Here is a 27,995-nt window from a genome sequence, read left to right as displayed (position 1 = left end):
CTCGTCGCAACTAGAGAAAGCCCACGCACAGCAACGAAGATCCAACACAGCCAAAAATAAATAAATTTATATTTTAAAAAGTTTATTTAAAATAAATAAAACAAAGAAATTCCCTAGTGGTCCAGTGGTTAGGACTTGCTGCTTTCACTGTGGGGGCCTGGGTTCGATCCTTGGTCTGGGAAATAAGATACCTGCAAGCCACACAGTGCGGCCAAAAAAAAAAAAAAAAAGGTAAAACAAAGAATTACAAAGGTGGCAAAAATGTACTGTTATAATTTTAAATGTTTTTGCATTCTATAACCTCATCCTTGTACTTATTGTGTAATGGTGCTAATGTTAGCATTGAAAAATGAAAGTGAGATGTAATAAAACTCCGTAGAAAAGTTTCAAGAACTGCTATGCCACTTGATCCTATATGTTTAGGAGAGAGTACCTTGTGAAATTGTATACATCATAAACATAGCCTTAAAGCAAAACATATTCATTGATTATAGGTTTATGAGCTACGTGATGACACCAGCTCACTTTATCTTTATTCCTTTTGGGGAAATTGCCTTAAATTATGTGATGTCTCCAGAAACTAATTTCTTGCCTAAAACTGTCAGCTCTGTACTTGGTGGTTTTCTCATCAGGCATATCATGGGCAAACGTGGCACGTCTGCCCATTTTCAGATAAGGAATCCAAGAGGTTAAGTCACTTATTAAGGTCCCAGAAATGCTAAATGGCAGAGCCAGAACCGGAATCCAGGTCTTGTGATGCTTAATCCAATACTCTTTTCACCTCTCCAAAGCAGGAGCTGGGACCTAACCCTTTAAAGGGCATGCCTGCCCCTCTTCCTCCTTCCTGTCAGGAGGCCACTTTCACTCAGGTATCTACACCTGCCTGGAGCACCTGAACTCCAGAGAAGCCAACTTGGTCCCAGATCCAGGTGGCTCCCCAATAGTCTAACCAGGGATTCTTAAGTTGGGGCACTTTGGAATCCCCCTAAGGGAACTTTGCTGACGTTTCCACCTCACCTCCAGAAATTCTGAAATATTTGGTCTACAGAGCAGCCTGGGATTTTTTTTTATTCCCTAAAATTATGACATTTTGTGGTTTAATGTTGCTACCAAAGAGTAGGAAAGGATCTGCTCATTAAACCTGCTTCAAAGGAGGTCATGGAGCTTTGCATGGATGTGGTTTCTGCTGCTGATCTCAGAAGTCAGAACACCTCCCCCTTTGAAGCAAATGCCTGGCTTTAGGCAAAGCTCTTTGGCTCTCCTCCCCACAAGGTAGACGTTCTATATCTCAGGATATAAAACAGAATTCATCTGTTGGATGGTGTTAGGGTGGAAGGCTAGTCCCACAAGCTGAGGGCTGAAACAAATGTAGCCATACCTGGACATTGCGCACTGTTGTTGAGCGTGCTATTCTAAAGGAGCAGGATAGACCTTTGACTGGTCTCTGAGGGGTTGAAATGTACATTGTCTCACGTAATTTCACACTTAGGCCTTGTCAAGGGAAGGGAATCCCCCGATTTTGACGAGACCTAATATAATCATTTATGTCCCTCTCCATGAATCCCAGTCTCCTCCAGGTTCAGCCCCTTTCTTCTTTCATCCTAACAACCCACATCTCATATTAAGCGGTATTTGTTAGGATGATGGGAGGTGTGACGTATTTGCCTAATTTAAGGTTGTTTGTCCATCTCCTCCAGGGATGCTGCTTTTCCCTCTGGGCTCTGGAGACTTTCAACAGTTGCCCTCTAGTGCTGGAAACAATTCCAGATTCTTTCAACATCTTGGCACCAAAGATACTGCCTGAATCAGTGTGTCCTCCCTTGGGGTCCAGCACGGTAGGTCAAATTACATACTCAATCATGATTAAGGAAAGGTCTAGTTTGACTATCTAGAATGTATAATTTTATAAGATTGATTGTTGCTTATCCAGGGGTGGCCCTATCCAAAATTAAAGAATGAAATTAACAAAGCTTTATGGTTGATCCATCTGGTTGCTACATTTTGGTTCACTGACCCTCCTATATTCGGTAGAACTTGTGGACGCTAGGGTCAGCTAATGTTCCTTATCACCCTGTGATAAGTTACCAATCCCATGATAACTACTGATCTAGTGGGATATAAGGAGCTTTGCAAAGCCAGCTGGCTATATTTGCTCTTGTAACCAGCTTTATCCTGTGCCCCCAGTTCCTGCCATTACTCTTCTGGGTTAAGGTACTGCTCCTTGAGGCCATTGTTAAAATTCAGTTTAATCACAGAAGACTTTTCCAGGTAAACATTTCTCAGTCAACATGTACAGACTGTCTCTGCTCAGCGCTGTGCTCTGGGCAAAATCCCAGAGGGCAGGTTGGGTTTTTATCACTAGGTGGGGAGATGACAAATAGTCTTACAAGAGAATACAAGATCCAAAAGGTCAAATTAGCCCAAATGCCAGGGGTCAGGAGGACAGTGGAGGAGCGACTGAAATGAGAAGAGAGGAATCAGGGAAGTCTTTGTGGATGTGATTTTTTGGAACCGGGTCTTGAAGTAGGGAAGCCAGATAAGTAACCCAAACACCCTCATCATGCAGGATTTTATTCCAGTAGATGGGAGATACTTTGTGTACATGTAAGGCAGATGTGGATTTTTCTGGATGTCACATTTGAAATTTCCTCTCTGCAGCTGACTCTTGGTCAAAATAGTGCCAAAACAGGCCTGGACAAAACCGAGCCCCATGAAGAGATGGAGGTAGATGTGTATTCAGTGGGACTTTAGGAGGGCAGCCAGATTGGAGTGAGGAGAGTCTGAAGATGTGGGTGCTAATCTAGTCTCCCCTCGTCTTTTTTTTTTTTTAATTTATTTATTTTTGGCTGCGTTGGGTCTTCGTTGCTGAGTGCGTGTGGGCTTTCTCTAGTTGCGTGGCCAGCAGGGGCTACTCTTCGTTGCAGCGCACGGGCTTCTCATTGCAGTGGCTGCTCATTGCGGAGTAGGGGCTCGTTGCGGAGCATGGGCTCTAGGCACATGGGCTCAGTAGTTGTGGCTCACGGGCCCTAGAGCGCAGGCTCAGTAGTTGTGGCACATGGGCTTAGTTGCTGCGCGGCATGTGGGATCTTCCTGGACCAGGGCTCAAACCCATGTCCCCTGCATTGGCAGGCGGATTCTTAACCACTGTGCCACCAGGGAAGCCCCCTCCCCTCTTCTGACCTGAGTAAACCTGGACAAGTCGCTGAATCCTTTGGGTCACCATCACCTGTGAAAGACTTTTCTACAGTTGCCATAGATAGCCTAAGCTTCCAGAGACCCTGATCATGGCTAGTTTATATGAGAGGGCTTTGTAAACTGCTAGGTATTTGTAAGGTTTGGATTTATCGTTCTTTTAAACCATGCCTCAAAGCTTGTATTTTGCCCACTTGAATAAGATCTGTACACCATGATATCATATACGGATGGCATTAATGTAGTGAGGTTAAGGATCATTTGAATGACTCACTACTGCAGAGAGAGTTTGAACGAGGGAGGAAGGCAACAAGCCCGAGATAAATCTAGAGAGAAGACGTGTGGGTGTTGGCAGCAGAATTAAGCCTCAGAGACAGAGGGATCCTTTTGCTTGAGAAAGACCCTGAGGTGTCATCACAGCTATGGATTTCAGTGGCAGTGGACCCAAGGGCAGCATTGTGGGCAGGCATGTGGCGTAAGAGAAAATACACTATGAACAGCAAATAAACAGAGCATGGGAGATGGCAAATGGATTGCATTAGCCTGAGAGAAAGGTTGCATCATAGAGAAGGGATCTTGCTGAAGGACTGAATATTGCATCCAAGATTTTGTTAAAATTGAAGTATAGTTGGTTTACAGTGTTGTGTTAGTTTCCAGTGTACAGCAAAGTGATTCAGATATATATATATATATATATTCTCTTTCAAATTTGTTTCCATTATAGATTATGACAAGATACTAAATATAGTTCCCTGTGCTATACAGTAGGTCCTTTTTGTTTATTTTATATATAGCAGTATGTATCTGTGAATCCTAAACTCCTAATTTATCCCTCCCCACCCACCTTCCCCCTTTGGTAACCATAAGTTGTTTCCTGTGTCTGTGAGCCTTTCCGTTTTGTAAATAAGTTCATTTATATCATGTTTTTAGATTCCACATATAAGTGATATCATATGAGATTTGTCTTTCTCTGACTTACTTCACTTAGAATGATAATCTCGAGGTCCATCCATGTTGCTGCAAATGGCATTATTTCATTCTTTTTTATGACTGAGTAGTATTCCAATGTCTCTTATACACCACATCTTCTTTACCCATTCATCTGTTGATGGACATTTAGGTTGCTTCCATGTCTTGGCTATTGCAAATAGTGTTGCTATGAACGTTGGGGTGCATGTATCTTTTCGAGTTAGAGTTTTCATCTTTTCCGAATATCATCCATGATTTTTAGGGGTTGTATCTTGAGCTGGGAAAACAAAACCATGAAGACAGAGTGAGGAGTCATTCTGGCCTCCTTCAGGTTCACTAGTCACATTGGAAACTTATATGTCCCTGTGATGGTGGGAGACACTTGGACTTGATTTTCCTCCCATGTTGTTTCTCAAAATAGAGCCTCAGAAATATTCATGTAGGACTGCCTTGGCCTGGATGGCAAATAATTTCTACTCATATGGGAATTCAGACTACTTAGTAGCAGTTTCCTGAAGTGTTGTGATAAGCAGGCTCTAGGCAGGCTCGGTGGGCAGGGGCACTGTCAGGGCTCAGTCATGTCTTAGCCCTGGTGGCAGTGGGCTCATTATCTTGCTGACCTTGTGAAGACTCCAGAGCCCTGGGGAGGAACCTTGTACCCTGGGGCTCCTGGTTTGTCCTCTGATCACTTGCTCCCTTGTACATTCTGCTGTTGTCTATTTCCAGTGCATCCCCTCCCACCACCTCCGGCTTGCCTTCCTCAAAGCCCAGCACTGACCCCTCTGCCAGGGCAGGCTTCTCTTCTCTGTCTCTCCACCTGGCACTGAACCATGGAGCAGGTACTGGGAGAGTAAGGTTTTCAGGTGTTGCTGCATTTTATCCCATGTGAAAGGGGCCATGGTTTCACCTGAGAGAGAGACATGGACCTTACAAGGACCCTGGAGGACGCTCTTAGGTTTAGAACTTGCCCAAGAAGGATCTGCTATCTTGGCTCAGTGATAACATGACCTTGCTGGATCAGGCTCAGAATCGGTTGCCCTGAGCTCCTTGGGGTAATTGTAACTCTAGAAAAGGAAGTTGCCTTTTTGTTTTACTTCCTTGCAGCTTCATAGCTGGAGGTGCAAGGGGAACACTGAAGACTTTGTGTTTTTTTTGTCTTGCTGCAAAGCTTGAGGGATCTTAGTTCCCCCACCAGGGATCTAACCTGTGCCTCCTGCAGTGGAAGCGTGGAGTCCGAACCGCTGGACTGCCAGGGGATTCCCTGAAGACTTAACTGAGCCTCGACTCAGCTTCAGCCAGTTGCTTTAGTGTGTGGAGGTGAGATATGAATATTTCAGGTCAGCCTGTTTCTACTAAACATGGGCCCAGCACAGCCAGCACCTCTCTGGGACATGTAACAGAGTGCTGGCTCTCAAGGAACGCTCTGTCTATATGGGGGGAAAGGTATGTTTGTAGGAAATGGTTAAGTCACATAAGGCTAGATGCATTTGTGTCATGCTGAGTGAGATTTTGGTCTGTAGGATGTACTATGAGGTTGGTGCAGTTGAAAGGAAAGGAAGGCAGGATCAAGGAGAGAGGTGATAGTGATAAAAGAAGTGGATGTGGGGAGTTGGTAAGAGAAGTTTACAGGAAGAGAAAGCTATCCAAGCCAGTGTCCTTGTGTCCTGGCCCAGGGTTATTCACCTGGGAGAGAAGGGTTTTGAAAGACCTGAAAGTTTGCAGGGTTGGTGCTTTTGGTCATTTCTTCCAGAATCCTAACAATGACTTACATTCACAATGTTATTTAAATCTCAGGGGACACTGAGTGCTGTTACTAATATTTTGGTAGTAGTTTGGAATATGGTCCATAGACAATAGAAAATATAATTATGATCAGTACTTAGGTCCACATCAGAGCTGTAAACTAATCTGAGAAATGACACGGTTTTGAAGTATAAGATAGGAGAGTAGCCAGTACTGGTAGCCCTCCTTCCCACATCTTCCACGGATAGAAGGGACAAGGTCGAGCAAGAGCAGTATGGCTTTTATTTTCCATGTACCTGTCTCTGTGTGAATTCAAGAGGGCGGCCAACGTTCCTACCTGCCATTTTTTTCAAAAGGAGCAAAACTTCTCATACTTAACTGTAATAAGACTCAATTCGATGGAAGTCCTGAACCTGTTAGGAGACAGTGAAACATCAGCCCCTACCTAGTCATACACATCCTCATACACACTGGGCATGAGAATGGTATTTGTGGACCATATGCCTTGGCCTCCTTCCCTTGGTAGGTCCCCATTACTCCAGATGGCCCCTAAATTGGCTAGTGTAATGAAGCAGATGGTAGGCAGGGGAATATCCAGGAGGATACAGCCTATCTTTTTCCTGTTTAACCCACGTACAGGGGCTGATCAAATGAAGCACTGTTAATGTCTGCACCAGTGATACCCAAACTTTAGAGTGCATTAGAACTCCTGAAATGCTTGTTAAAACACAGATTGTTCAGCTCTAATTCCAGAGTTTCTCATTCAGGAGATCTGTGGGTGGGGCCTGAGAATTTGCATTTCTAACCATCATTCCAGATGCTGCTGATTCAGACACCACACTTTTTGAATCACTGACCTAAGCTATTGGTTTCCAACCTTGCTGCCTGCATATTGGAATTGCTTGGGAAATAAACAAAACAATAAAGCCCAGACTATATCTCATATCATTTTCAACAGAATCTATGTGGGTGGCACCAGACATCAATATTTTTAAAGATCCCCAGGTGAATTAGTCAGTAAGGAAACACAAAGTAAAACCACTATAAGAGGCCACTAGATCTCTATTGTAATGCTCAATTTAAAAAGAAAAAGAAAAAAAGAACTGATCAGATCAAGTGTTGGCGAGGATGTGGAGGAAAAAGACTCATACACTGCTGGTGAAAATGTAAAATGTGCATCCACTTTAGAAAATGGTTTGCTGGATTCTTTAAGAGTTAAATACGTGCTTACCATATGATACAGCCATTCCACTCCTAGGCAGCTATCCAAGAGAAATAAAAGCTTATGCATCTGTGCATATAAAGAAGTGTACATGAATGTTCTTAGCAACTTTGTAATAGCCATAAACAAGAAACCACCTGAACATTAATAAGTGAATAGATTAAAAAAATGTGGTGTATTCAAATAATTGAATACTGCTCACTAATAAAAACATACTTAAAAAAAATCTCCCCAGGTGATTCCAATGTGCAGCCAAGATTGAGAATTACTGATCTAGGTTCTTGAGACAGAAGACTGTTAATGTAGGTGTACTAGATAAATACAGTAGAACCAAATGTCTCCCATTCTTGGTCTGTGGCAGGATACTCTCGTAGTATGGACATCTTTCCTTGGGATGAATGCAGGTGGCAGTGATTGTGATGGTGGGTCATGGCTTGGACAGAGGTTCAAGCAGAATGAAGAAGGTTGAAACAGCAATCATGAAAATGGTAGACAAGCTGACTAGGGAAACAAGATGATTTCTAGGCAGAAGTGAAAGACCTCTGGGAAGTGGAGACCATACATTTATTTTGGGGTTCTTCTCCAAAATGTACGATTTTCCCCACCAGCTGTCAGCGGCCTGGGCAAGGAAAATGGACATTTCAACTGATCCAGGGTTAACAAACTTCCAATGCAGTTGCAGACAGTAGGGCAAAGGAGTTAAGGATATTGGTGTGAGAATGGCTAAAGTGATGGACCCTATAGTCTAGGGCCTAATCCCATGAACTCAAGCAAAAGCTTTCTTTTCCCCTTTCTTTCTTTTTTCTTTTTTTTCCTGATAGGTGGTGTACTAGATATATACATAATATCACTTTCTGTGAGTAGTCACTCCCTTCCCTGTTCCATAGGATTATGGTGAGGCAAACACAGAAGACTGCCCCCACAATTGAGGCAGACAAGTGACCCAGATTTGGCTAAACCTACTATCCCTTTCCCCTGAATACAATGATTAGTCCAGGGGTGAGCACCAGACCTAAACAAGGCCAATCATAGTCCTTCCCTGTAACTGATATTTGGGAGGGGTATCATAGTTTGAGGCAACATTAGATAGGATGGAAGGCTTCTCCTATGGAGTTACCTTTGAAGTGAGACCTGAATAACAAGAAGCAGAGGAAGTAACAAGCACAAAGATGCTGAGTTGAGAAGGGTCAAGCTGTTCAAGAAATAAGGAGGCTAGGGGAGAATGCCGTTCCCATTGCCGGAACCGCTGTCCCCTTCACTCTTGACCCGGGTAATTCCCGGTCAACCTTCAGATTTCAGCCCAGACATCACTCCCTCCAGTAAGCCCTCCTTGACTTCAAGAGCGGGTCTCCCTTCGCCCCCAGCAGATGACTGGCCTGTTCCTAGGATGTAGGGGTCTGTGTTTACCAGACTCGTGTAGTTCAAGGGAGGGAGTGACGGGATAAGGGATGCAGGGGGGCGCGTGATCTCTGCCCGGTGAGAAAGCAAAGCCAACTTTCAATTTCTCAAGTACAGATCAATGCTTGGGGAGCGACAGCAGCGCGCAGAGCGGCCGATCCCAGGGCGGAAGTGCGTCCTTGGAGCCTTTCTAGGAAACTCGGAGGACCTAGCTCGTCAGTGATCCTGGGGCTGAAGTGGGGCATCGCCAGGCGCGCAGGGCCACTTCAGAGAGGTGGTGTGGCAGGGCAGCGGCGAGATGGGGCTAGGGTGAGCGCGAGAACCGGCGCAAAGCAAGCCTGGAAAGGGTGAGGAGACCCCGGCCTGCCGACCACCTGTTCCTCCTGGGAGTGCGGCGCGCGTTGATTGGCTGGTGTGCCGCCCGGGTACCGGAAGTGGCTGATGCCCATAGCCAGTGAAACCCAGACAACAGCTGCGGGTTCTGAGGCAGCGGGCGGAGCAGCGCGGGGAGCCCGAGGGGAGCGTGTGTGGGGCGGTAGCTGCCTGAGGTGAGACCTCATTCTGTCCCGGCCGGGGGTGGAGGGTGCTGCGCTCCCGAACCCCTGGCCCACGAGCCCCGCGAAAACCCGACATTTAGGCCCGTGCCTGACTCGGGTTCGCTCTGTGACCTTGGACTTTATGGTCTCCCCACTCCGCACCGGGTCCCCACCGGCACATACCCTGGACGCGACCAGGGTCCGTCTCCGTCCTGGTTCCCTGCCTGTCAGCCGCGGGCACAGGAGCAGCAGGGACACCCCCTTCCGCGGGGGTGTCCTTACGTGGGGGATGATGGGAGCTGTGGTTTCCTCTGACATTTCATCCCCAAGTAAGCTGCGGGGACGAAATGGCGGGCAGTGTCATAAACTTCAGGCCTCCTGGCAGACTGTGCCCAGGGCCGGATATTGGTTTAAGAGGGTTAGTTACGGAAAGGAGACAGATTTCAGTGCAGAGTTAATAGAGCCTTTTGATTGTGGAAACCAGGAGGACAGAGGAAAAGAGGATAACAGTGCTTTAAATTAAGTGTCATCCAGATTGGCAGAAGGAACTTATTTTTACAAATAGTTATTGACGTCAGCTATGTGTCAGACACCGATCTAGGCTCTTTAGATACAAAATGAATGAACTATCCAGATAGTCCTCAAGGGTGTCACAGATTAGTTATGTAAATAAGATATTTACACAAATTCATTTAACAGATATTTAGCAGGTACCCGAAATGTGCTTGGCGCTGGGAATATCAAGATGAATAGAACATCATCCTTGTTCATGGTCTGAAGAAGGAAGCAGAGATGAAAATAGAGTAACAGTACAATGAGGTAGCTGCAACAAGGTGAAGGAGTCTTAGGGACAGAGAAGAAGACAGAGAGGACTCTCTGTGTCTGAGCTGAGTCTTGTAGATGTTTGTTAAGTGTAAAAGGTGGGCAGTAGTATTCCAGGAAGTGGGAATAACCTGTTCTCAAAGGCAGAGAAGCTTTAAAGAATAAGAAGTGTTTGAACTGCAGCACCCTGAGCATGACTGCAGCTCCCACCTGTCATTGGAGAGCATGGGACAGGAGATGGGAAGGGAGACAGGGACCTGACCAGGAAGGCATGATGAGCCATGTTAAGAAGTTTTTATTCTGTAGCCATTGGAGAGCAGTGAACAGGAAGCGACATGATAACTGTAGTACAAAGAAAGAGGTGAGTGAAATGCTGATTCAGAGGACCAAGAGATAACCTCCTTCCTGCAGGTGTAAGTGAAGACTTTGGGGAGGAGGTGATCCTTGTACTGGATACTGAGTATTTAGTAGGATCTGACCTTTCAGAAGTTAAGGGAAAGTATTTTTATGAATTAAGATGCTTTTGTCTATAAGTCACAGGATACAATTCAAGCTGGCCTAAAAAATACTAGTGTATAAGCTCTCATAATTGGAAGTCAAGAGGTAAAGTGGTTTCAGGAATGACTGAATCTAGTGGCCCTGCTGGCTCCATTTCCCCTCAATTGTCTCAGCTTGTCCTGCCTTCATCCACAGCTGGTAGTGAAATGGCAGCAGCGGTTCCAGGCAACAATATGTAGAAGTCTCTACTGTGGTTCTCTCAGGACGGCAGGAAACTATTCCCAGAAGTTCCCAGCAAACTTCCTCAGAGTATCATTGACCCAGATGAAGGCATTTGTCCATTCCTGAAACAATCCCTACTGTTCTGAAGAGTTACTGGCAAGGGGAATGGTATTAACTTAACTGGGTTAACTCATTTGGAGCTCACTCCTGGAGCTCTTGGGTGAGGTCAGATCTCCTGCAAAGAGTGCGAGGCCACTGCAAACTTTTTTGCTCAAATATCCCATAAAATAATTTGAAAAGCTTTGTGTATCCCCTTACGTGTTTGTAAGTTGACATCCAAAATGTTTCATCATTTTTTCATCATGAATTTGAATAGTTGCAAAGGATGTTACTTTTGGTATGTTATAAATTTTGACATTTCAAAATTAAACGTCATGCCAGTTGGCAGGATTCCTGCCCTTGGATCCGTATGCTCACCACATCCTTCACCCTGTCTGTAACCTCCACTCTTCCCTCCTTCCCCCACTTCATTTGTCTCCTTGTCTCACTTGGTCATCTCAACTGTGTCCTGGCTAACATCCTCAAGTCCCTCACTTTCTCATTCTTCCACCACACGTGTCCCCAGATTCCCAGCCTGCTCTGGGGCTGTCAAAAGTGTTGATGGAGAAAGTCAGGAAAGCACTCCGATGGGCTGATTTCACTCCTCTCTACACTGATGCCTCCAGCATACTTGTCTCAGCAAGAGGTTGTAAGGGTGTAACAAGAGAATGTGTGTAAGTTGCTTGGCACATAGTAAGAGCTTTCATTACTCCCCAGAAGTTTAGTGCGTCCTCACTTATCTTCTCTCCTTCTTTACCCCAACTCTGCACATGCTACATTGAGGTCAGAATGTTCTTTCTGTTCCTTTTCTTATTCCTCCTGTACTTCCTAAGTCTCTGAGGCTTTGCTCACCCCATGCTCTGCCCAGAATGCTGTTAAGTGCAGTAGTCTTCAAATGACATATATTGAGGGAGTCCACAAACATTTTCTGTAACATCTGTAAGTGCATGGATTGTTGAAAGGACATCAGTCTCTAGATCCTTGACTTAAGTCTGTACCCTTGCCTACCACCAGTGTGCTTGAGAGTGGACCTGTGGCCTATAGATTTCTCTTTTCCACCTCCTTTTTCACAATTGCTCTTTTCCTCCTTTACAGAAGAAAGACATACCTCTCACCCATGCCCTCCTTAATTTACTATAGCATATCACTCTGGGGTGGAAAAACCTCTGGAGTGCCACACAGGGGGACAATTTACTGAGGGAGTAAATGATTCTTGGACCTTTTATACCTCAAGTCCCAATCTTTGCTTTTTTAAAATTTTTTAATTCTTTCCAATCTTTGCTTTTAACAACATTTAAAAAAGACCTAATCAGGCTGTCAGCTGATAGATTATTCAATGATTTTTTACTAAAAATCACAATATGTTTTTGGCAGATAAGTTTAGAGGACTAAGTGATATTGCTATCCTAAGAGATTGCTGTAAACTCTGATTTAGGCAGTTTGGGCAAACTCAGGTCCAGTCACAGTAACTAGGGTCAGTCTGATAAGCGTAATGGAAATGTGACCTAATCAGTTGTATTATATTCCCTGTCTGCTCCCAGAAGTTTAGGGTAGGGTTGGGGGAGGGGTCAAGTTGGAGGGCAGGAGAAAAGAATGCAGAGCAAGAACTGACAGTGTTATCTGTAATCCTGCTGCTTTGCACATGTGTTGATCTGCTTGGTGGACCAGACCTTGGTAGAGATGGATGCATCAGACTGAGAGTTAGATAACTCCAGTCACTCAGACTGTCTAACACAGTGGTTCCCAAACCTGATAGGGCATCAGAATCACCTGGGCACTTGTTAAAAATACGCATTCCTTTGCCTACTCCTGGAGATTCTGACTCTGAGAGGTCTGATGTGGGACCTGGAAGTTAGTATTTTTAGAGATTTTCCAGTTGACGTTTCTTCATCTAACCTAATTCCAGGCCAAGAATCATTATTTAAGCATTGTTCATTAAAAAAAAAAAAATCTTCCTGCTGTGATTGTAAGCCAACTAAACAATTTTTAGGGTTTTATGTGGTGGCTTCTCATGTAGACAGTATGGTCCTTTTGAAGTTTTATTTCTCATGGTTAATTAATAGGTGGGTATTTGGTTTATGCATCAGTATTTTGTGAATGAGGATTTCTGAGTGCATTGAAAAAAAAAATTCCAGATCTGCAGAGTTGAAGACCCTATTCTGAACTATGGAGACCCAGTAGATGCTTGTCATCCCCCAGACTGAGGACCAAGAGTGGTCCTGCTCCTAAGATGGCACATCCATCTTATCTCTCTCCAGAAACAACTAATTTCAAATTTAGAAAAGTGAAGAAGAAATTATGTTTGGAAATAAGAAATTTGGAATAAGAAATTATGTTTGGAAATTTAAATTTATGCTATGAGTAATAGAGTGTTTCCATATGAGGACGAGGTCTAATGTGTATCTGTGCCTCTGGAAAATCAACCAAAAGGAGAATGGCTTTGGGACTTCCCTGGTGGTCCAGTGGTTAGAACTCTGTGCTTCCACTGTAGGGGGCATGGGTTTGATCTCTGGTCAGGGAACTAAGATCCTGCATGCCGCACAGTGCATCCAAAGAAAATAAAAAGGAGGATGGCATTGATTTGTGTATGAGAAGGTGTCTATTAAACAAAACAATATTTAACAAATGGCATTAATATCGTGTCACTGGTGGAATGCAAAGTAAAAGAATAGTCAGAGGGGGCAAATTTTAGTTGGGGAAGACTTTCTGGACTAGAATTTTGAACCAGGTGTTGAAGTTGGGGATAGATATACATACCTAACTTCTATGTCTTGCATCTTGTTTTACTGTGGACACGTGATTTTCCATATGGTGTGGGACAGATGTGGGTTTTATGAAGGCTGACTTTGTATGGAGCTTGATGTTGGAAAAGAAGTAACTATAGGAGAGATGCTGGTGAAAAGGAAAGGCCAGCGAGGGGGTCAGAAGTAGATAGGGACTGAAGTACCAGCTTGTAGAACTTGTTCCTGGCTGAGCATTAGAGAGAAATTTATTTAAGACAGTGCTTTCTAACTCAAATAGTACAATGGATGAAGATAGCTAAATTCTCTACAATGGATTCTTACATTTACATAGGTACACATTACCTATAATTTTCAAAAATTTCAGTGAAAAGGAGAAATGCAGTTTTTGTGTGCCTGCCCTTATTCCAGGGGAAAATTAGAGAAGGCGCTGAGTGGGGGAAAGTTGAAGAAGATTCCAGGTCATTTTTAGGGGTAGCGCAAAGAGCTTCCAACACTTCAGGATTTCAGTAGGAGATCAGGTTCCTTCCAGGTGTCAGGAAAGAGGGCTTACCAGGGCTGCACCCCTGAGTGATTAGGGAGGCCAGAGGGTATGATCCTGTGGATGACTGGAGGCTGGGCAGAGAAAAGGGGCAGTACAAAGGGCACCCCAAAATCACCCCTTTCCCCTTCCCTCACCACTTGACCCCAGTCTCTCCTGCCTCTCAGGATCTTCATTTCTTCAGTAATCTCATCTTTTCTTCCCTCTTAACCTTTCTCTCTACTGGCACCATCCTTTCTAATATAAACATGTTCAAATCTCTACCATCAGAGAAAATTCTTCTTTGACTTTCTTTGACCTTTTACACTACTGCCCATCTTGGTCCTCTCCTTTCACCCAGATTTTTTAAAAGAAGCAGCAAATTAATTAATCAGTCCACTGCTACCTGGCTTCTGCTTCTGTCATTCCATTGACTCTGTTTTTACATGTCATCTGTGACCATCTAATTGTCCCAGCAGATGTTTTCCAGTTCTTATCCTACTGGATCTATCAACTGTGTGTGACGCTTTGTAATTCCCTCTGCCATTGCCTTGGTGACTTATATGACACTTTTTCTGATTCTTCTCCTACTTCACTAACCATTCTTTCTCTTCTTGGCAGGCTTCTCTTCCTCTACCTACCCCTTTATCATTAGGGTCCTAATAGGAAACAGGTACTTCGCTCAAATTAGGATAATTTGAGAAGGGTTTATTTGCAAAGAAGTTAATATAAAAGATGTAGGTGTAGGCAGGATACTGAGGAAAGCTGGGATTGGCAATAGCAGAGTAGTCACCAGCCCTAGGCCAGAAGAGGCAAGAGGTAGGGGAGGGCCTGGAGCCCACAGAGACAACTGGGTAGGATGATTCCTTGAGAGGAGTAATGAACTTCAATTGAGGGACACCATGAACCCAAGGTGATCTCATAGGAAGGAACCAGGAGGATAAATACTCTGACCTCACTGTCCTCCCTCCTTCCAGCCTCCTGCTAGGGCTCCCCGTTGGTGGAACACAACTGGAAGCCAGAGGGCCCCTTGATGAGTGCTATATAGGTTACCTTCTGGGGCAGAGAACAGGGTGAAGAAAAGTTGAAAGATCTGGAGGGGAACATGGAAGTTAACTGGAGTACTCTTCAATGTTGGCCTTGGCTTTCTAGGTTTCTGTCTTCAGTATCTGACAGTTGTCACAACTATACTCATTATTGTCTATGCTGAGTACTCTCAAGTCTGTATCTTTAGTCCTGACTGCTCTAAGCTTTAGACCAATATATTTTGACTGATTCCTTGGTACTTCTGTATGGATGTGTTGAAACTCATCTTGTCCAAAACACGGCTCATTTATCATCTTCCCCCCTAACGTAGCTGCTCCTCAATATTCCCAACCTTGGTGGTATCACTATCCATCTAATTACACCTTCCTTACACCTATATCCAATCATACCCCAAGTCTTAGAGAATTTGTCCTTTCAAGCACTTCTCTAGTCTGTTTCCTCTTCATTCACACTACCACTATTACCCTAGTTAGATCTCATCACCCTTTGCCTTGATGACTGCATCAGACTTCTAACTGATCTCCTTTATGTCCTTGTCTGCTGCTTTCTGGTTCAGCCACTAAATGGCCACTTGTGTATATCTACCTGAAATGCTAATCTGACCATGAACTGTGTCATTCCTTGGCTTAAAAACCATTCCATGACCCTGCAATATAAGGATGAAGTCCCATAGCTGCCCCATCCCCCCTTGAGAATCACCTTCTGCAATTAACACTTTTATCGATGGGAGGATTGTGTTGCTCAGATTTGCTGTGGTGCACAGATGCACTGCTCTAGGCAAAGGGCCTCTCCTCTTCAATATTAGCTCCCGGTTGCTTAATACCTGAACAGAAGCTGGGCTCATTTCCCCAGCATTTGGATCTTCTGTGAGGGGACAGCTAAATCCTTGGGGCCATTGTACCAATTAGGAGCAAGTTTGGCTTCATAAATTAAAAAAACCATAATAGCTTAAGCAAGGAAAAAGCTTGTTTCTCTGTTAGATAAAAGAAGTCCAGAGGCAGGCGTTCCAGGGCAAGTATGGCAGCTCCACAGAGTCATCAGGGACCCAGGTGCCTTCCTGTTCTTGTCCCACTGTAAGGTATGCTGGTGAACTCATGGTCCAGGATGGCACTTCAGCTATCACTTCATGCCCCAGGCACAGCACAGAAGAGGGTGAAGAAATGTATCCCCTTACTTTTAAGGAGATATCCCAGAAGTCCCTTGTGCTGTCATTTGCATTTTACTGTCTCATTGGCCAGAAGCTAGTTACATGGCCAAATCTAGCTGTAAAGAAGTCTGAGAATATATTTCTTTAGGCAGCCTCATTGCTACAAAAATAAATTCATTATTCTGTTGCTGATGAGGTGGGGAAGAGTGGAGATTGGGATAGACAACTAAAAATCCTTGCCACAGCCTTTTAGAAGTTTTAAAAAAGTATAGGCTTTAAGATTTATAAAAGTGCTAAGAGGGGCTTCCTTGGTGGTGCAGTGGTTAAGAATCCGCCTGCCAATGCAGGGGACACGGGTTCGAGCCCTGGTCCAGGAAGATCCCACATGCCGCGGAGCAACTAAGCCGTGCACCACAACTACTGAGCCTGTGCTCTAGAGCCTGCGAGCCACAACTACTGAGCCCACGTGCCACAACTACTGAAGCCTGCACACCTAGAGCCTGTGCTCTGCAACAAGAGAAGCCACTGCATTGAGAAGGCTGCGCACCACAGCGAAGAGTAGCCCCCGCTCGCCGCAACTAGAGAAAGCCCACGCACAGCAACGAAGTCCCAGTGCAGCCAAAAATAAATTTTTAAAAAACTAAAAAAAAAAAGTGCTAAGAAAATTGTATAAAGGGACCAATTAGAATATTAGTAAGTAAAAATCAACAGCATTGCTATATGTATGTATATATATATGTGTATACACACACACACACACATACACACACACACACACACACATATATAATAACAACCAGTTAGAAAATATAAGAAAAACTCACTAAAAGAGAAGACATACAGAAACGTGATGGATATAAAAACATCAGGGTAAGTTTGGAAATGTTACAAAATTATACTAAAATTTATTTGGAAAAATAGAATAGACAGGAATATTTGAAAAAGAAGACTAACAAGTGAGCACTTTCTCTAACATATTAAAAAATTTAAAGCTACAGTAGGTTGAACAGTTTGGTGTTAGAGAGGGAATAGATCAATAGAACTGAATGGAGCCTGGAAATTGACCCAGATATATATGGAACTTTAGACTATGGTATAGGAGGCATTTCAAATTAGTAGGGAAAATTAGATATTGATACAATTTAGTAACCATCTGGAGAAAATTAAGCTAGAACCATACTTTATCCAAATATATGGGAGCCAAGGGTGGTTCCTTCTGTCCCTGTTATAGCTAAGTCACATTAACCTTTTGAATAGGTAATGTCTACAACATATACAATCCCCTATTCTCTAGAGTTGGTGAGCGCCACAGAACTGGGCTAAAGATATTTCTTCTTGCTACTCATTTCTGGTTTCTTCCTCTATAAACCCAAAGGTTATATTAGTCATTTTTGTCCCTTTCCCAACCTTTTCCATATACCATCTATTAATATGGCCACAATTTTCCTTAAATGTTTTTATTACCAACCTCAGTTTCTGCCTCAATTCACTGTTAATATTATGGAACTTTTATCAGCATCTTCTTACCATCCATTTCCTATTCTCTCCTTAAATCTTTTCCTCTGATAATTTCCCTCACTCTTCTCAGTCAGCGTCTGCTCTTTGTGTAGCATGTCCACCATAATCCTAAATCTTTCTCTTCTCTTCAACAGCGTCCTGTAATCTCACCAGATACAGAGAGTGCTTTTGGGTGCTGTCAGAACCATGTCAAGCTCCATACTCCCTAGTATTGGCTTCATTTAGCTGTGATACAGCCACTTCACAGACTTACCCTCTCTCATTTCAGATTGTGAGATGGGGACTGAGAACAAGGAGGTAATTCCCAAGGAAGAAATTTCTGAAGAATCTGAACCACATGGGGCAATATTAGAAAAACTTCCAAAGGTGGTTTATCAGGGTCACGAGTTTGGAGCAGCATGTGAAGAAGACATATTGGAGGAGCATTCCAGAGAGTCCACAGAAGAGGTTCTGGAGCAGGTGTCCCCTGAGGAGAGAGACTTTGCATCAGGGTTGATTGTCTTTAAGAAATCACCCTCAAGTGAGAAAGACCATGAGAATAATGAAAGTGAGCGAGCCTACAATCCTAGCTCAAACCTGATCACGTACCAGGGAGATACTACAGCAGAGGCAGTTAGCACATTTGCTGCTTCTGGCCAAAACTTCATAGAGAATTTAGGACCTAATAAAACACATAGAAATTCTCTGGGAGAAAAGGCTCATACATGTAAAGAATGTGGGAAAGCCTTTAATCAAAACTCACATCTTATTCAGCATATGAGAGTTCATAGTGGAGAGAAACCCTTTGAATGCAAAGAATGTGGAAAAACATTTGGAACTAACTCAAGCCTTCGAAGGCACCTGAGAATTCATGCTGGAGAGAAGCCCTTTGCTTGTAATGAATGTGGAAAGGCCTTCATTCAGAGTTCACATCTCATCCACCATCACAGAATTCATACTGGAGAGAGACCTTATAAATGTGAAGAATGTGGTAAAGCCTTCAGTCAGAATTCAGCCCTTATTCTACATCAGAGAATCCACACTGGGGAGAAACCATATGAATGTAATGAATGTGGGAAGACCTTTAGGGTTAGCTCACAGCTTATTCAGCATCAGAGAATTCATACTGAAGAAAGATATCATGAATGCAATGAGTGTGGCAAAGCCTTCAAGCATAGCTCAGGCCTCATTAGACACCAGAAAATTCATACTGGAGAAAAACCCTATCTGTGTAATGAATGTGGGAAAGGCTTCGGTCAGAGTTCTGAGCTCATCCGGCATCAAAGAATTCATACAGGAGACAAACCGTATGAATGTAATGAATGTGGGAAAACTTTTGGCCAGAACTCAGAGATTATTAGACATATTAGAATTCATACTGGTGAGAAGCCCTACGTATGTAAGGAATGCGGGAAGGCCTTTAGGGGAAACTCAGAACTTCTTAGACATGAGAGAATTCACACTGGAGAGAAACCCTATGAATGCTTTGAGTGTGGAAAGGCTTTTAGGCGGACCTCTCACCTTATTGTCCACCAGAGAATTCATACTGGAGAGAAACCTCATCAGTGTAATGAATGTGCCAGAACCTTTTGGGATAACTCTGAGCTGCTTCTCCACCAGAAAATTCACATTGGAGAGAAACCTTATGAATGTAATGAGTGTGAGAAAACATTCAGCCAGCATTCCCAACTTATCATACATCAGAGAATTCACACTGGAGAGAAGCCTTACGAGTGCCAAGAATGTCAGAAGACCTTTAGTCGGAGTTCTCACCTCCTCCGACATCAAAGTGTTCACTGTATGGAATGATCTGCAAAGCATGAAAGCCTTCTGTGGAAAAGCTAAAGTCAGACTTATTGTTCTCAGTCTGTACCCCAAGTTCTCAGATCAAATGAATGGACAGAACCTCCTCTGTCCTTTTACTGATTTTTATTTAAACAGTTGGTCAAAAAGGTTGAGGCACTTTTATGAACTATTCATTGAGAAGTTTCAGTGTACTGAGTTAAATCATAAAAGCTGTTTCAGGCCTTAATTCTCCACTATCCCTTTTTCCTTTCCTTCCTCCCTCCCCACTAGTGGATCACATAACATTAGGGGTCTTTACTGGCCATCTAGCCCAAATTGTTACTGTTCAGGAAAAATGGAGGAACATGATTCCACCACTTCCTAGGAATGACAGAGTTGACCCCTCGAATATTACCCCTGAAATGTTAAAGTCATGGCCTAGAAGACACACCTCTCTCTTTCCCACTGTTTAGCATTGGAATTTAGTAAGCTTTTATTAGCTTCAAAATCTTCCAAACTTGCTATCAAGTTCCCTTGGAAGATGGCAGCATTAATGAAGAAGCGGGAAGCTTGGGTCATTTCCCATCTCCTGCTAGGCTTCCTTAGTCATCTGAGAGGGTGCCATGATAGAGGAAACTGACAAGCAATTTATAGGATTGTAAGTGAAGGCCCTCAGAATCCAGAGGGGCTGATTAGCAAGGCCAGGGGATAAACAAGTGGGGCCAGACTACTCAGCATGGGCAGAAGCAGCTCTTTTGCAGCTCTTTCTCATTTCAGGGCCGTTCAGACTGAGTGCTCCCAAGAACTCTGGGCCTCTGCATTTACTTTGGGCCCCAGCTTGTGTTGCTGCTGACAGATCCTGTGTCAGGAAATAACAAAGAGGACTGCAGCTTCATTGTCACTAGGCACCTGGCCACGGTGATGAGCTGGTTCACCTGACTGACCAGGACCCTGCCTTGCCAAAGCACTTAAGCTCATGACCTGGGCCCCACTGCTGGGGTCCCTGGCTAATAGGCCAGGATATGACAGCCTCTTCTCAATTTGCCCTTGGCTTTGGAATTCTCTTTCTTCAGCATTTCTACATGTGTTTTCTGTGTTCTCTTACGTGTTTTTTTTTTTTTTTTCTTCAAGGAAACACATCCTCAATTTTTCATGTGTCAATGTTTCTGAGGCAGTGAATGGTAGTGGGAATTGCACTAATGGGGATCCAGCTTGCTTGGGGTCTGGTCTTAGAACTAGACCTAGAATAAGGCACTTCACCTGCTGATCCCTAATTTCCTCATCTGTAAAATGAGGGGAGTTGAACTAAGTGATCTCAAGTTTCAACTGGCCCAATAATTCCTTTTTTCTTTAAAAAAAATTTAACTTTATATATCTTCAGTGTTTTATTCTTTAATCTCTTTATTACAGTAATACTAATCACTAGTATTTATTGAATTTTTACTATGTGCCAGGCAGAGTGCCAGACAGTTTACATTTTTGTTTTCACAGCCTCCCTATGGTGTGAGTACTCTTTTTTTAAAAACAAACAAAACGGCTTTATTGAGGTATAATTTACATACCATAAAATTCACCTGTTTAAGTGTTCAGTTGAATGCTTTTTAGTTAATTTACAGAGTTGCACAACCATCAGTGATGTGGGTTCTCTTACACCAATTTGAAAGGTGAGGGGCAGGGGAGAAGTCAAGTAACTTGCCCATGATCACACAGCTGGTAAGTGCTAGAGCCAAGACTCCAGCCCTGAGCTGTGCTCCTAAGCACTGTGTTGTACTGTGAATAGGTGCATGCATTACTGCCTTATTCGAAATTCTTTGTACATTTTCTTATTCATTATTAATTACTACATGAATTTGAATATAATGGATTTAAATCATGTCCTTGGAAACATAATTGGTCATAGCCAAAACCCATCAAGTGGGTTTATTCTGTACCCCAATATGTGCCCCCACCCCCGGGCTCATGCTCTTGGCTTGAGAAAAGGGCTGTACAAGTAAAACAGTTGATGGGGACTTCCTTGGCAGTTCAGTTGTTAAGACTTTGCCTTCCAATGCAGGGGTGTGGGTTCGATCCCTGGTCGGGGCGCTAAGATCCCACATGCATCAAGTCCAAAAAACCAAAACATAAGGCAGAAGCAATATTGTAACAAATACAGTAAAGACAAAAAAAAGTCCATATCAAAACAAACAGAAAAAAGTTGATTACACAGTTTCCACATCCTTCCAGGTACCTCTGTCTCTAGTAGTTAGACGTTAGTAGAAGTTCTTTAACTCATCTCTTTCCATAGGGTGTTTACAAGTGCAGTGTGCTCTCATTCCTTTTTTCATCACTCAAGCTCAAATTGAATTATACCCAAACATATCTTTCTCATGTGAAACCTGGATGTTACTTATTCCCTTAAATTCTTATTCCTGTGTTTGAATATTTTATTTGCACATTCACCCCTTGCCAGCCCTTAATATAGAACTCAGCACCTCTTCAAACTCCCCAGAAAGGATCCCCTCACAGAAACATATCCATGAGTAATACGGACTCTACTCAAGATTCTGGTGTGTAAGAGGTGGAGAAGGGGGTTTATATCCTACTAGACATCTCGTTCTCAGCAGTCCCTTCTTTGCCAAACTGCCACTGAAGGTTTTTCTCTTTGTCCTCCCCTCTCAGGGCTGTCACCTCAGCTCCTTTTTAGGCCCTTCAGTAACAGACCGCTCATTGGAACACTAGAAGACAATTTAGTGACCAATTTTTGTTGTGCCTGATCATATTAAGGGAAGAAGTTCTCACCTCTCATTCTAAGAAGAATTTTCCAACATATATTAATTCTTTCCCAAGAGAAATTCTGGTGAGTGAAATTATTTCCACCTTTTATATACACTACACACACATCCTGTAACCTCACTACCTGCCCTTATCCACCTTACACCCAGCTAGCTCAGAAATATTTCTCTCTTTTCCTTGTTTGCCCCCTCCCCCTCAATTTTCTTAGGAGCCAAAATCTAACCATAATATAATTGACTGGTAGTCATAATCTAGTGCAAGTAGAATTCTATCAAGGAAAGAAAAGATGTGAATTTTCTTAATTTTAGACCCATTAAAAATACCAGGCCTCACAATCTCAAAAACCTACCAAAATACCCAGAAATACCCTTCAGAATTTTTGCAGACCTAACCATGTACATTTTCATCCTTCCCTAATTAAACAGTTTTACTGGTATATTAACACTTTATGTAAATAAAGTATTTCTTTACAATTTTACTGATTTGATGCCTTTCTAAGTATATTCCAAAGTACATTGTTTCATTATGGTCTTAATATGACTTTGTATGCCATTTTCCTGCCATCCTATAAATTTCACCTTAGTACCCCCAATGTGCTCTGGTAGCTTCTGGTTTTACGTAAGCTGTTCTCTGTCCTTTTATTTATTTTTTTAAAAAAATTAATTATTTTTGGCTGTGTTGGGTTCTCATTGCTGCGTGAGGGCTTTCTCCAGTTGCAGTGAGCAGGGGCTACTCTTCGTTGCGATGCGTAGGCTTCATTGCTTGGCTTCTCGTTGCGGAGCATGGGCTCTAGGTTCGTGGGCTTCAGTAGTTGTGGCATGCAGGCTCAGTAGTTGTGGCACACAGGCTTACTTGCTCCACGGCATGTGGGATCTCCCTGAACCAGGGCTCGAACCCATGTCCCCTGCATTGGCAGGCGGATTCTTAACCACTGCGCTACCAGGGAAGTCCTGTTTACTCGGTCCTTGATCTTCTGTTTTGCTTGGTGAGGTCTTTTATCTTTCATGACAGGGAAAATGTTACCTACTTTGTTTATCTAGATAGATAGTTTTTCAGGATTATCAACTTAATGTAAGGTATTCTGGATCTGGAATTTCTTGGTGTCCAGTGGTTAGGACACCGTGCTTTCACTGCTGAGGGCCCGATCCCTGGTCAGGGAACTAAGTTCCCACAAGCCTTGCGGTGCAGGGGGAAAAAAAAAAAGATATTCTGGATTTAAAAAAAATGTTACTGAGATTTCTGTGCTGGTGTTTATTATTGTTTTGTTTTGACATGTTCTCCTGTGTGACTCCTGGTCTGAGGCAGTTTCCTTAGGTTGTTAGGTACAGGGTCTTTGAGACTCAGGAAAGCTCTATCTAGAAAAATGTGCATGCAAATTCAGGGAACTCATGGACCATCTGAAACTCATCTTTGGACCTCTGTAGTCCTTTACACGGTCCTGAAATCAAACTTTTACCTATAAAACAAATTACCAAGTAACCCGCAATAACCTCTACCTCATCACATCCCTCAGCTTTGGGGATGAAGCTATGCCAAGACTATCCGCCTGGGTGAACCCCTGAAAGTGAACGGGAGTTGGAGCCTCAGTAAAATCCAGTGGGAAGCGGGACGTGGTGATTCTGGTGATAACCTGAGGAGAGGAGCCTCAATAACGGGGCCCCTGCACATTCATCAACCACCTGCTGAGCCCCTACAACGCGTTGGGACCTGTGCAACGCGCGGGGGGCTAAGCGCTAAGAGGCTGGTGGGGACTTGAGCTATGCAGGAGAGGTCAGCGCTGCGGAGTGGGGAGTAGGCGAGAAGGCTTCGATTCTCCCACGGAGCAGGAAGCCCGCCTCCTCCCTGAGAGCTGGGGAGCGGTGGCCGACGAGGCAGGCGCGGCCCCCTCCTCGAGACCCAGGACGCGAGCTCACCCCTCTGCACCCACTGGCCGTCCCTGCCACGTCCTTTTCTCCAGCCCGGGCCTCGCACTGGGGCTCGGCCGCGACTCGCATCTCTCCTGCGGTGCCGCTGACGAGAATGCTGATGTTTATTTGTACTACGCTTTGCAGACAGTGTTTTCATCGGTGGACCCAACTTTGCCGGCACCGACGAACCTCTAAGTCATCGAAATCGCTCGTCATCGAAATCGCTCGGCCACCACTGCCTCCGGGACCAAGAGGTACTGATAAGAGCCTCATCGAGCCCTGAGGCTGGGGCCGCTCTTGGAAGCCTGGGGACCCTTGTCCGTGCGCCACCTGGCGGGCGGGGGCGGGCCGGGGCGGTGCGCGGCGTGATTGGTCGAGGCCCGGGGTGCCTTTTTGCTGGTGACCGGTGGGGGCCGGAGGCTGAGGTGCGAGGGCCCCGAGAGTGGGCTACTGCGCGCTGCTGACCCCGAAGTCAAGTACTGGGGCGCCCGCCGGACGGGACCTGGGCTGGCGTCTCTCAGGCCGCCGTGATTTGTCGTTTGTGAGGACGTTTCACATCCCAGGGTGGGATCTATTCCGCCGTTCCCTGATGTTCATGGAGTCCTTGCCGCGGCCCAGGTTCTTTCGAATTTCCAACCAGGCCAATTAAGATACTTATCTAATAACTAATTATTAAAATTTAATTTAGTGGCAGTGGGAAAGGACATACTCAAGGTACAGAAGGCAGGTTTGGCTTCAGAAAGAAGGAAGAAAGCACTATCCTCTGAGGCTGCTGGAGGAACTGAGACGACAGATGTGGAGGGAATGAGCACAGGGTGGCCAGCAGAGTTGATTATTTGAGGCCTTTTGCTAAGAAGGGTGATTAAGCATTGGAGTGGGCAGATTACCCAAAACATCATCTAGAAAGGAGAAAAATGCTTCTGTGCCCCTGATCTGCTGGTTATGTCGGCATTCTCTGAGCTGGGTTGTGGTGGGGACAGGGCGGAACTTTAGTCACAGGACTATAATCCACACTCCACTCCATTGACTCCCAAGTGGGAGGAATCCCAGGAGTGCAGCGAATGTGGGAGAGGCCCGAGGGGTCTTCATGCGGTCGGGTGGAGCTGAGATTCTCTGCATCAGAGAGTTCACACTGGTGAGCAACACTGCTAATGTAATGAATTCCACCTTCAGACAGAATTCCCACCTTGGAATTCATCAGAAAACTTGTACTGGAGAGGCCCTTGGAATACCAATGCGGAAAAGCCTCTGATCAGAACTCTCACCAGTTTCAGCATCAGAGCATCCACAGTGCACAGCGATCTGGGGATTTACTCACTGTAGGACACTTTCATTCCGACCTGAAACTTTGCTCTGATCTTTCCTCTTCTCTACCGATGTCACTAGACTGGAAATGCCCTTTGTGCCAGCTAATTTTGTCCTGCTCCTTGAGGACAGGGCTACCTTGTTGTAGAAGAGCGTATCGCATTCAGCCCAGGGTTGCCACTCAAATATTAACCAATGAATGACTTAAATAAATAAGAGGCCATAAATGATGAATTGGACATTTCAAATTTAATTAACTGAATGTAGAATCATAATGCCTTTGCTGTCCTTTATTTTTCTATGCAGATCCTTTATCCCCTAAAATGATGGCCATGGCATTAAAGGTCTATATCACCCATCTAATATAAATTATATCTCTTTATGTGATATGGGGACACGTAAAATGTTAAACATTGAACCAAAACCTTTCTTTAGCTGAGGGAATTGATCCACTATACGATTTACTCAAATACAAGATAGCCACAGATTGCTTTAAACACACCTCTTCTCCTTGCAACTTTCAGCACTGAAACAAAACAAAACCCAAATCAGATACTTCACCTGTACCATCCTCAAAATCTTTCTTTCATAAGAGGCTTTGTTTACTTCTTGATCTCGTTTCTGTTTTTATACATTATTTCCATCTTCTTGGATATATTATATTTTTTTCTTCATGTGAGCTATATCTTAAATGTATTTGCTGGGATTCAGTATTCTTACTTTTGCAGCTGCTTCAGCATCATCACAGGCTTATGTTTTCTTCATATGTAGTAGTATGCTCAGGATAATCTTGAAAATTAGTTGTTCTTGTGTGTTTTGTTTTGTTTTGTTGGCTGAGCCACACAGCTTGTGGGATCTTAGTTCCCTGAGCAGGGGTTGAACCTGGGCCCTCAGCAGTGAAAGCGTGGAGTCCTAACCACTGGATGGCCAGGGAATTCCTTGAAAATTAGTTTTTAAATGACTTGTTATTGAAAGGATTAGAATCTATTGCAGGACAAACCATATGTTGGGAGCCTCACTATCTACAGCAGAACCCTGCCAGGCTGGATGTTCTGTCCGTTGAATACAGGCAACGCCTCTTTAACTCCTTTCTTTCTTTCTTCCTTCCTTTCTCCCTTCCTTCCTCCTTCCTCCTTTCTTCTTTCCTTCCTTCCTTCCTTTCTCTTTCTTTCCTTCTTTCTTTCTTCCTTCCTTCCCTCCTTCCTTCCCCTCTCTCTCTCTCTCTCTCTCTTTCCTTCCTTCATTCCTTTCTACAGAAATTTATTTTCTCACTGTTCTGGAGGCTACAAATCCCAGATTGAGATGCCAGCCAATTTGGTTCCTACTGAGAGCTCTCTTCCTGGCTGTGGGTGACCATGTTCTCATTATGTCCTCACATGGTGGAGGGAGAGGGAGGGAAAGAGGAAAGAAGGAAGAGAGGGAGAGCGGGAGAGCTTCTTTTTCTCTTAAAATGTTTTCTCAGGTACCTTGGGGAAAAGTGTCCCTTTTTTCTCTCTATGCCACGTGGACCCGTTCATTAGCTAGAAATAAATTCCAATTAAGCAAAGAAACAGCAGTAATGCAGGAAATGCAAGTGAATCAAGGAAAAAGTAGCCATTTGTTTTTAAGGCAAACAACCAAATAACCAGTGCCACCAGCCTGTAAAGACCCCAAACACACCCAGAAATCCCTTCAGAATTCATCATGGATTGTCTAATCTTGGTTATTCCCTGAATTTCAATTTCCTCATCCATAAAGTGGGGAAAATACCCACGCTTCAAGTTTGTGGGAGTATAGTACAAAATGGTATATCTGACAGTCCACTGCTTTGTGTATAGTAGGAGCCCAATAAATGCAGTTTCTTTTTCTCTTTTACCCACTTTCTTTCTCCTCTGATTTACCCCGAGTTAAAGATGCTTTCCCACAAGCGTTAGAATTCAAAGAGAATAAAAATTGCATCTTAACCACTACATTGTACTTATTTTTATTTCCTGTTTTTTTTTTCTTTCTGTGTTTTGTCTTAAATGTACATTATTTCATCTACCTTAAGGACACTAAGTAGCCCTTGTGAGTTGACATGGGAATCTAATTACCATTATAACACTGTTTCTTTGTCAGGGCCAATGTATTATGTTTGCAGGTCTACCACAGAAGATTTCTTCCTTTACAAGTGGGAATTCCATTGTGAAGTGCTTATAGGAAAAGTCAAAACTTCTTTCTACTGCTTATAAGTTTTAGTTCTTGTTTCTAAAATGAAATTCCATATCTCAGCCAATTCTGCTGCCTATGTATTTATTACTGGCTTTAAGCAATTCGATTTTGATAGTACCTTGGTGTGTCTGTCTTCACGTTTCTTCTGCTTTGTGTTTGTTGAAATTCTTGGATCTGTAGATTTATAGTTTACAGCAAATTTGGAAAGTTGTTAGCTGTTACTTCTTCAAATGTTTTTCTGCTTTCCTCTTTCTTCCCCTTGGGACTCTAATTACACATGTATTAGGTTGATTAAAGTTGTCTCACAACTTACTGATTGATGCTTTGTTCATCTATTTTTTTTAAAATGTATTTTTTAATCTCTGTATTTCATTTTGGATAGT

At 43.7% G+C, this 27,995-nt stretch overlaps 2 protein-coding genes and 1 long non-coding RNA gene across 3 annotated transcripts in view; 2 read left to right on the top strand and 1 right to left on the bottom strand.

Annotated features, from left to right (window-relative positions):
* Positions 1-73: 73 nt before the first annotated feature.
* LOC115855908 (uncharacterized) lies at positions 74-9,342 on the bottom strand. Its single transcript, XR_009560334.1, has 3 exons — positions 9,244-9,342; positions 4,172-4,438; positions 74-191 (listed from the first exon to the last, which is right to left on the bottom strand). It is a non-coding gene; the product is annotated as an uncharacterized lncRNA (long non-coding RNA).
* RABEP1 (rabaptin, RAB GTPase binding effector protein 1) overlaps positions 8,935-27,995 on the top strand; it is a 248,969-nt gene continuing 229,908 nt past the window's right edge. Inside the window, exons 1-2 of the mRNA XM_060290445.2 lie at positions 8,935-9,072; positions 24,262-24,371. Of these exons, the coding sequence (XP_060146428.1) occupies positions 8,966-9,072; positions 24,262-24,371 (217 nt within the window). The 5' untranslated portion in view covers positions 8,935-8,965. The remainder of the gene's footprint in view (positions 9,073-24,261; positions 24,372-27,995) is intronic.
* Positions 8,968-27,924, top strand: ZFP3 (ZFP3 zinc finger protein). Its single transcript, XM_070044550.1, has 4 exons — positions 8,968-9,072; positions 17,943-22,274; positions 24,262-24,371; positions 25,291-27,924. Exon 2 carries the CDS (start codon positions 17,951-17,953, stop codon positions 19,460-19,462), a length of 1,512 nt encoding a protein of 503 aa, XP_069900651.1. The 5' UTR covers positions 8,968-9,072; positions 17,943-17,950; the 3' UTR covers positions 19,463-22,274; positions 24,262-24,371; positions 25,291-27,924.

This window comes from Globicephala melas, chromosome 20, assembly GCF_963455315.2.
Source record: "Globicephala melas chromosome 20, mGloMel1.2, whole genome shotgun sequence".
In the NCBI taxonomy this organism is placed as follows: domain Eukaryota; kingdom Metazoa; phylum Chordata; class Mammalia; order Artiodactyla; family Delphinidae; genus Globicephala; species Globicephala melas.
This window is presented reverse-complemented; position numbering and strand designations above follow the sequence as displayed.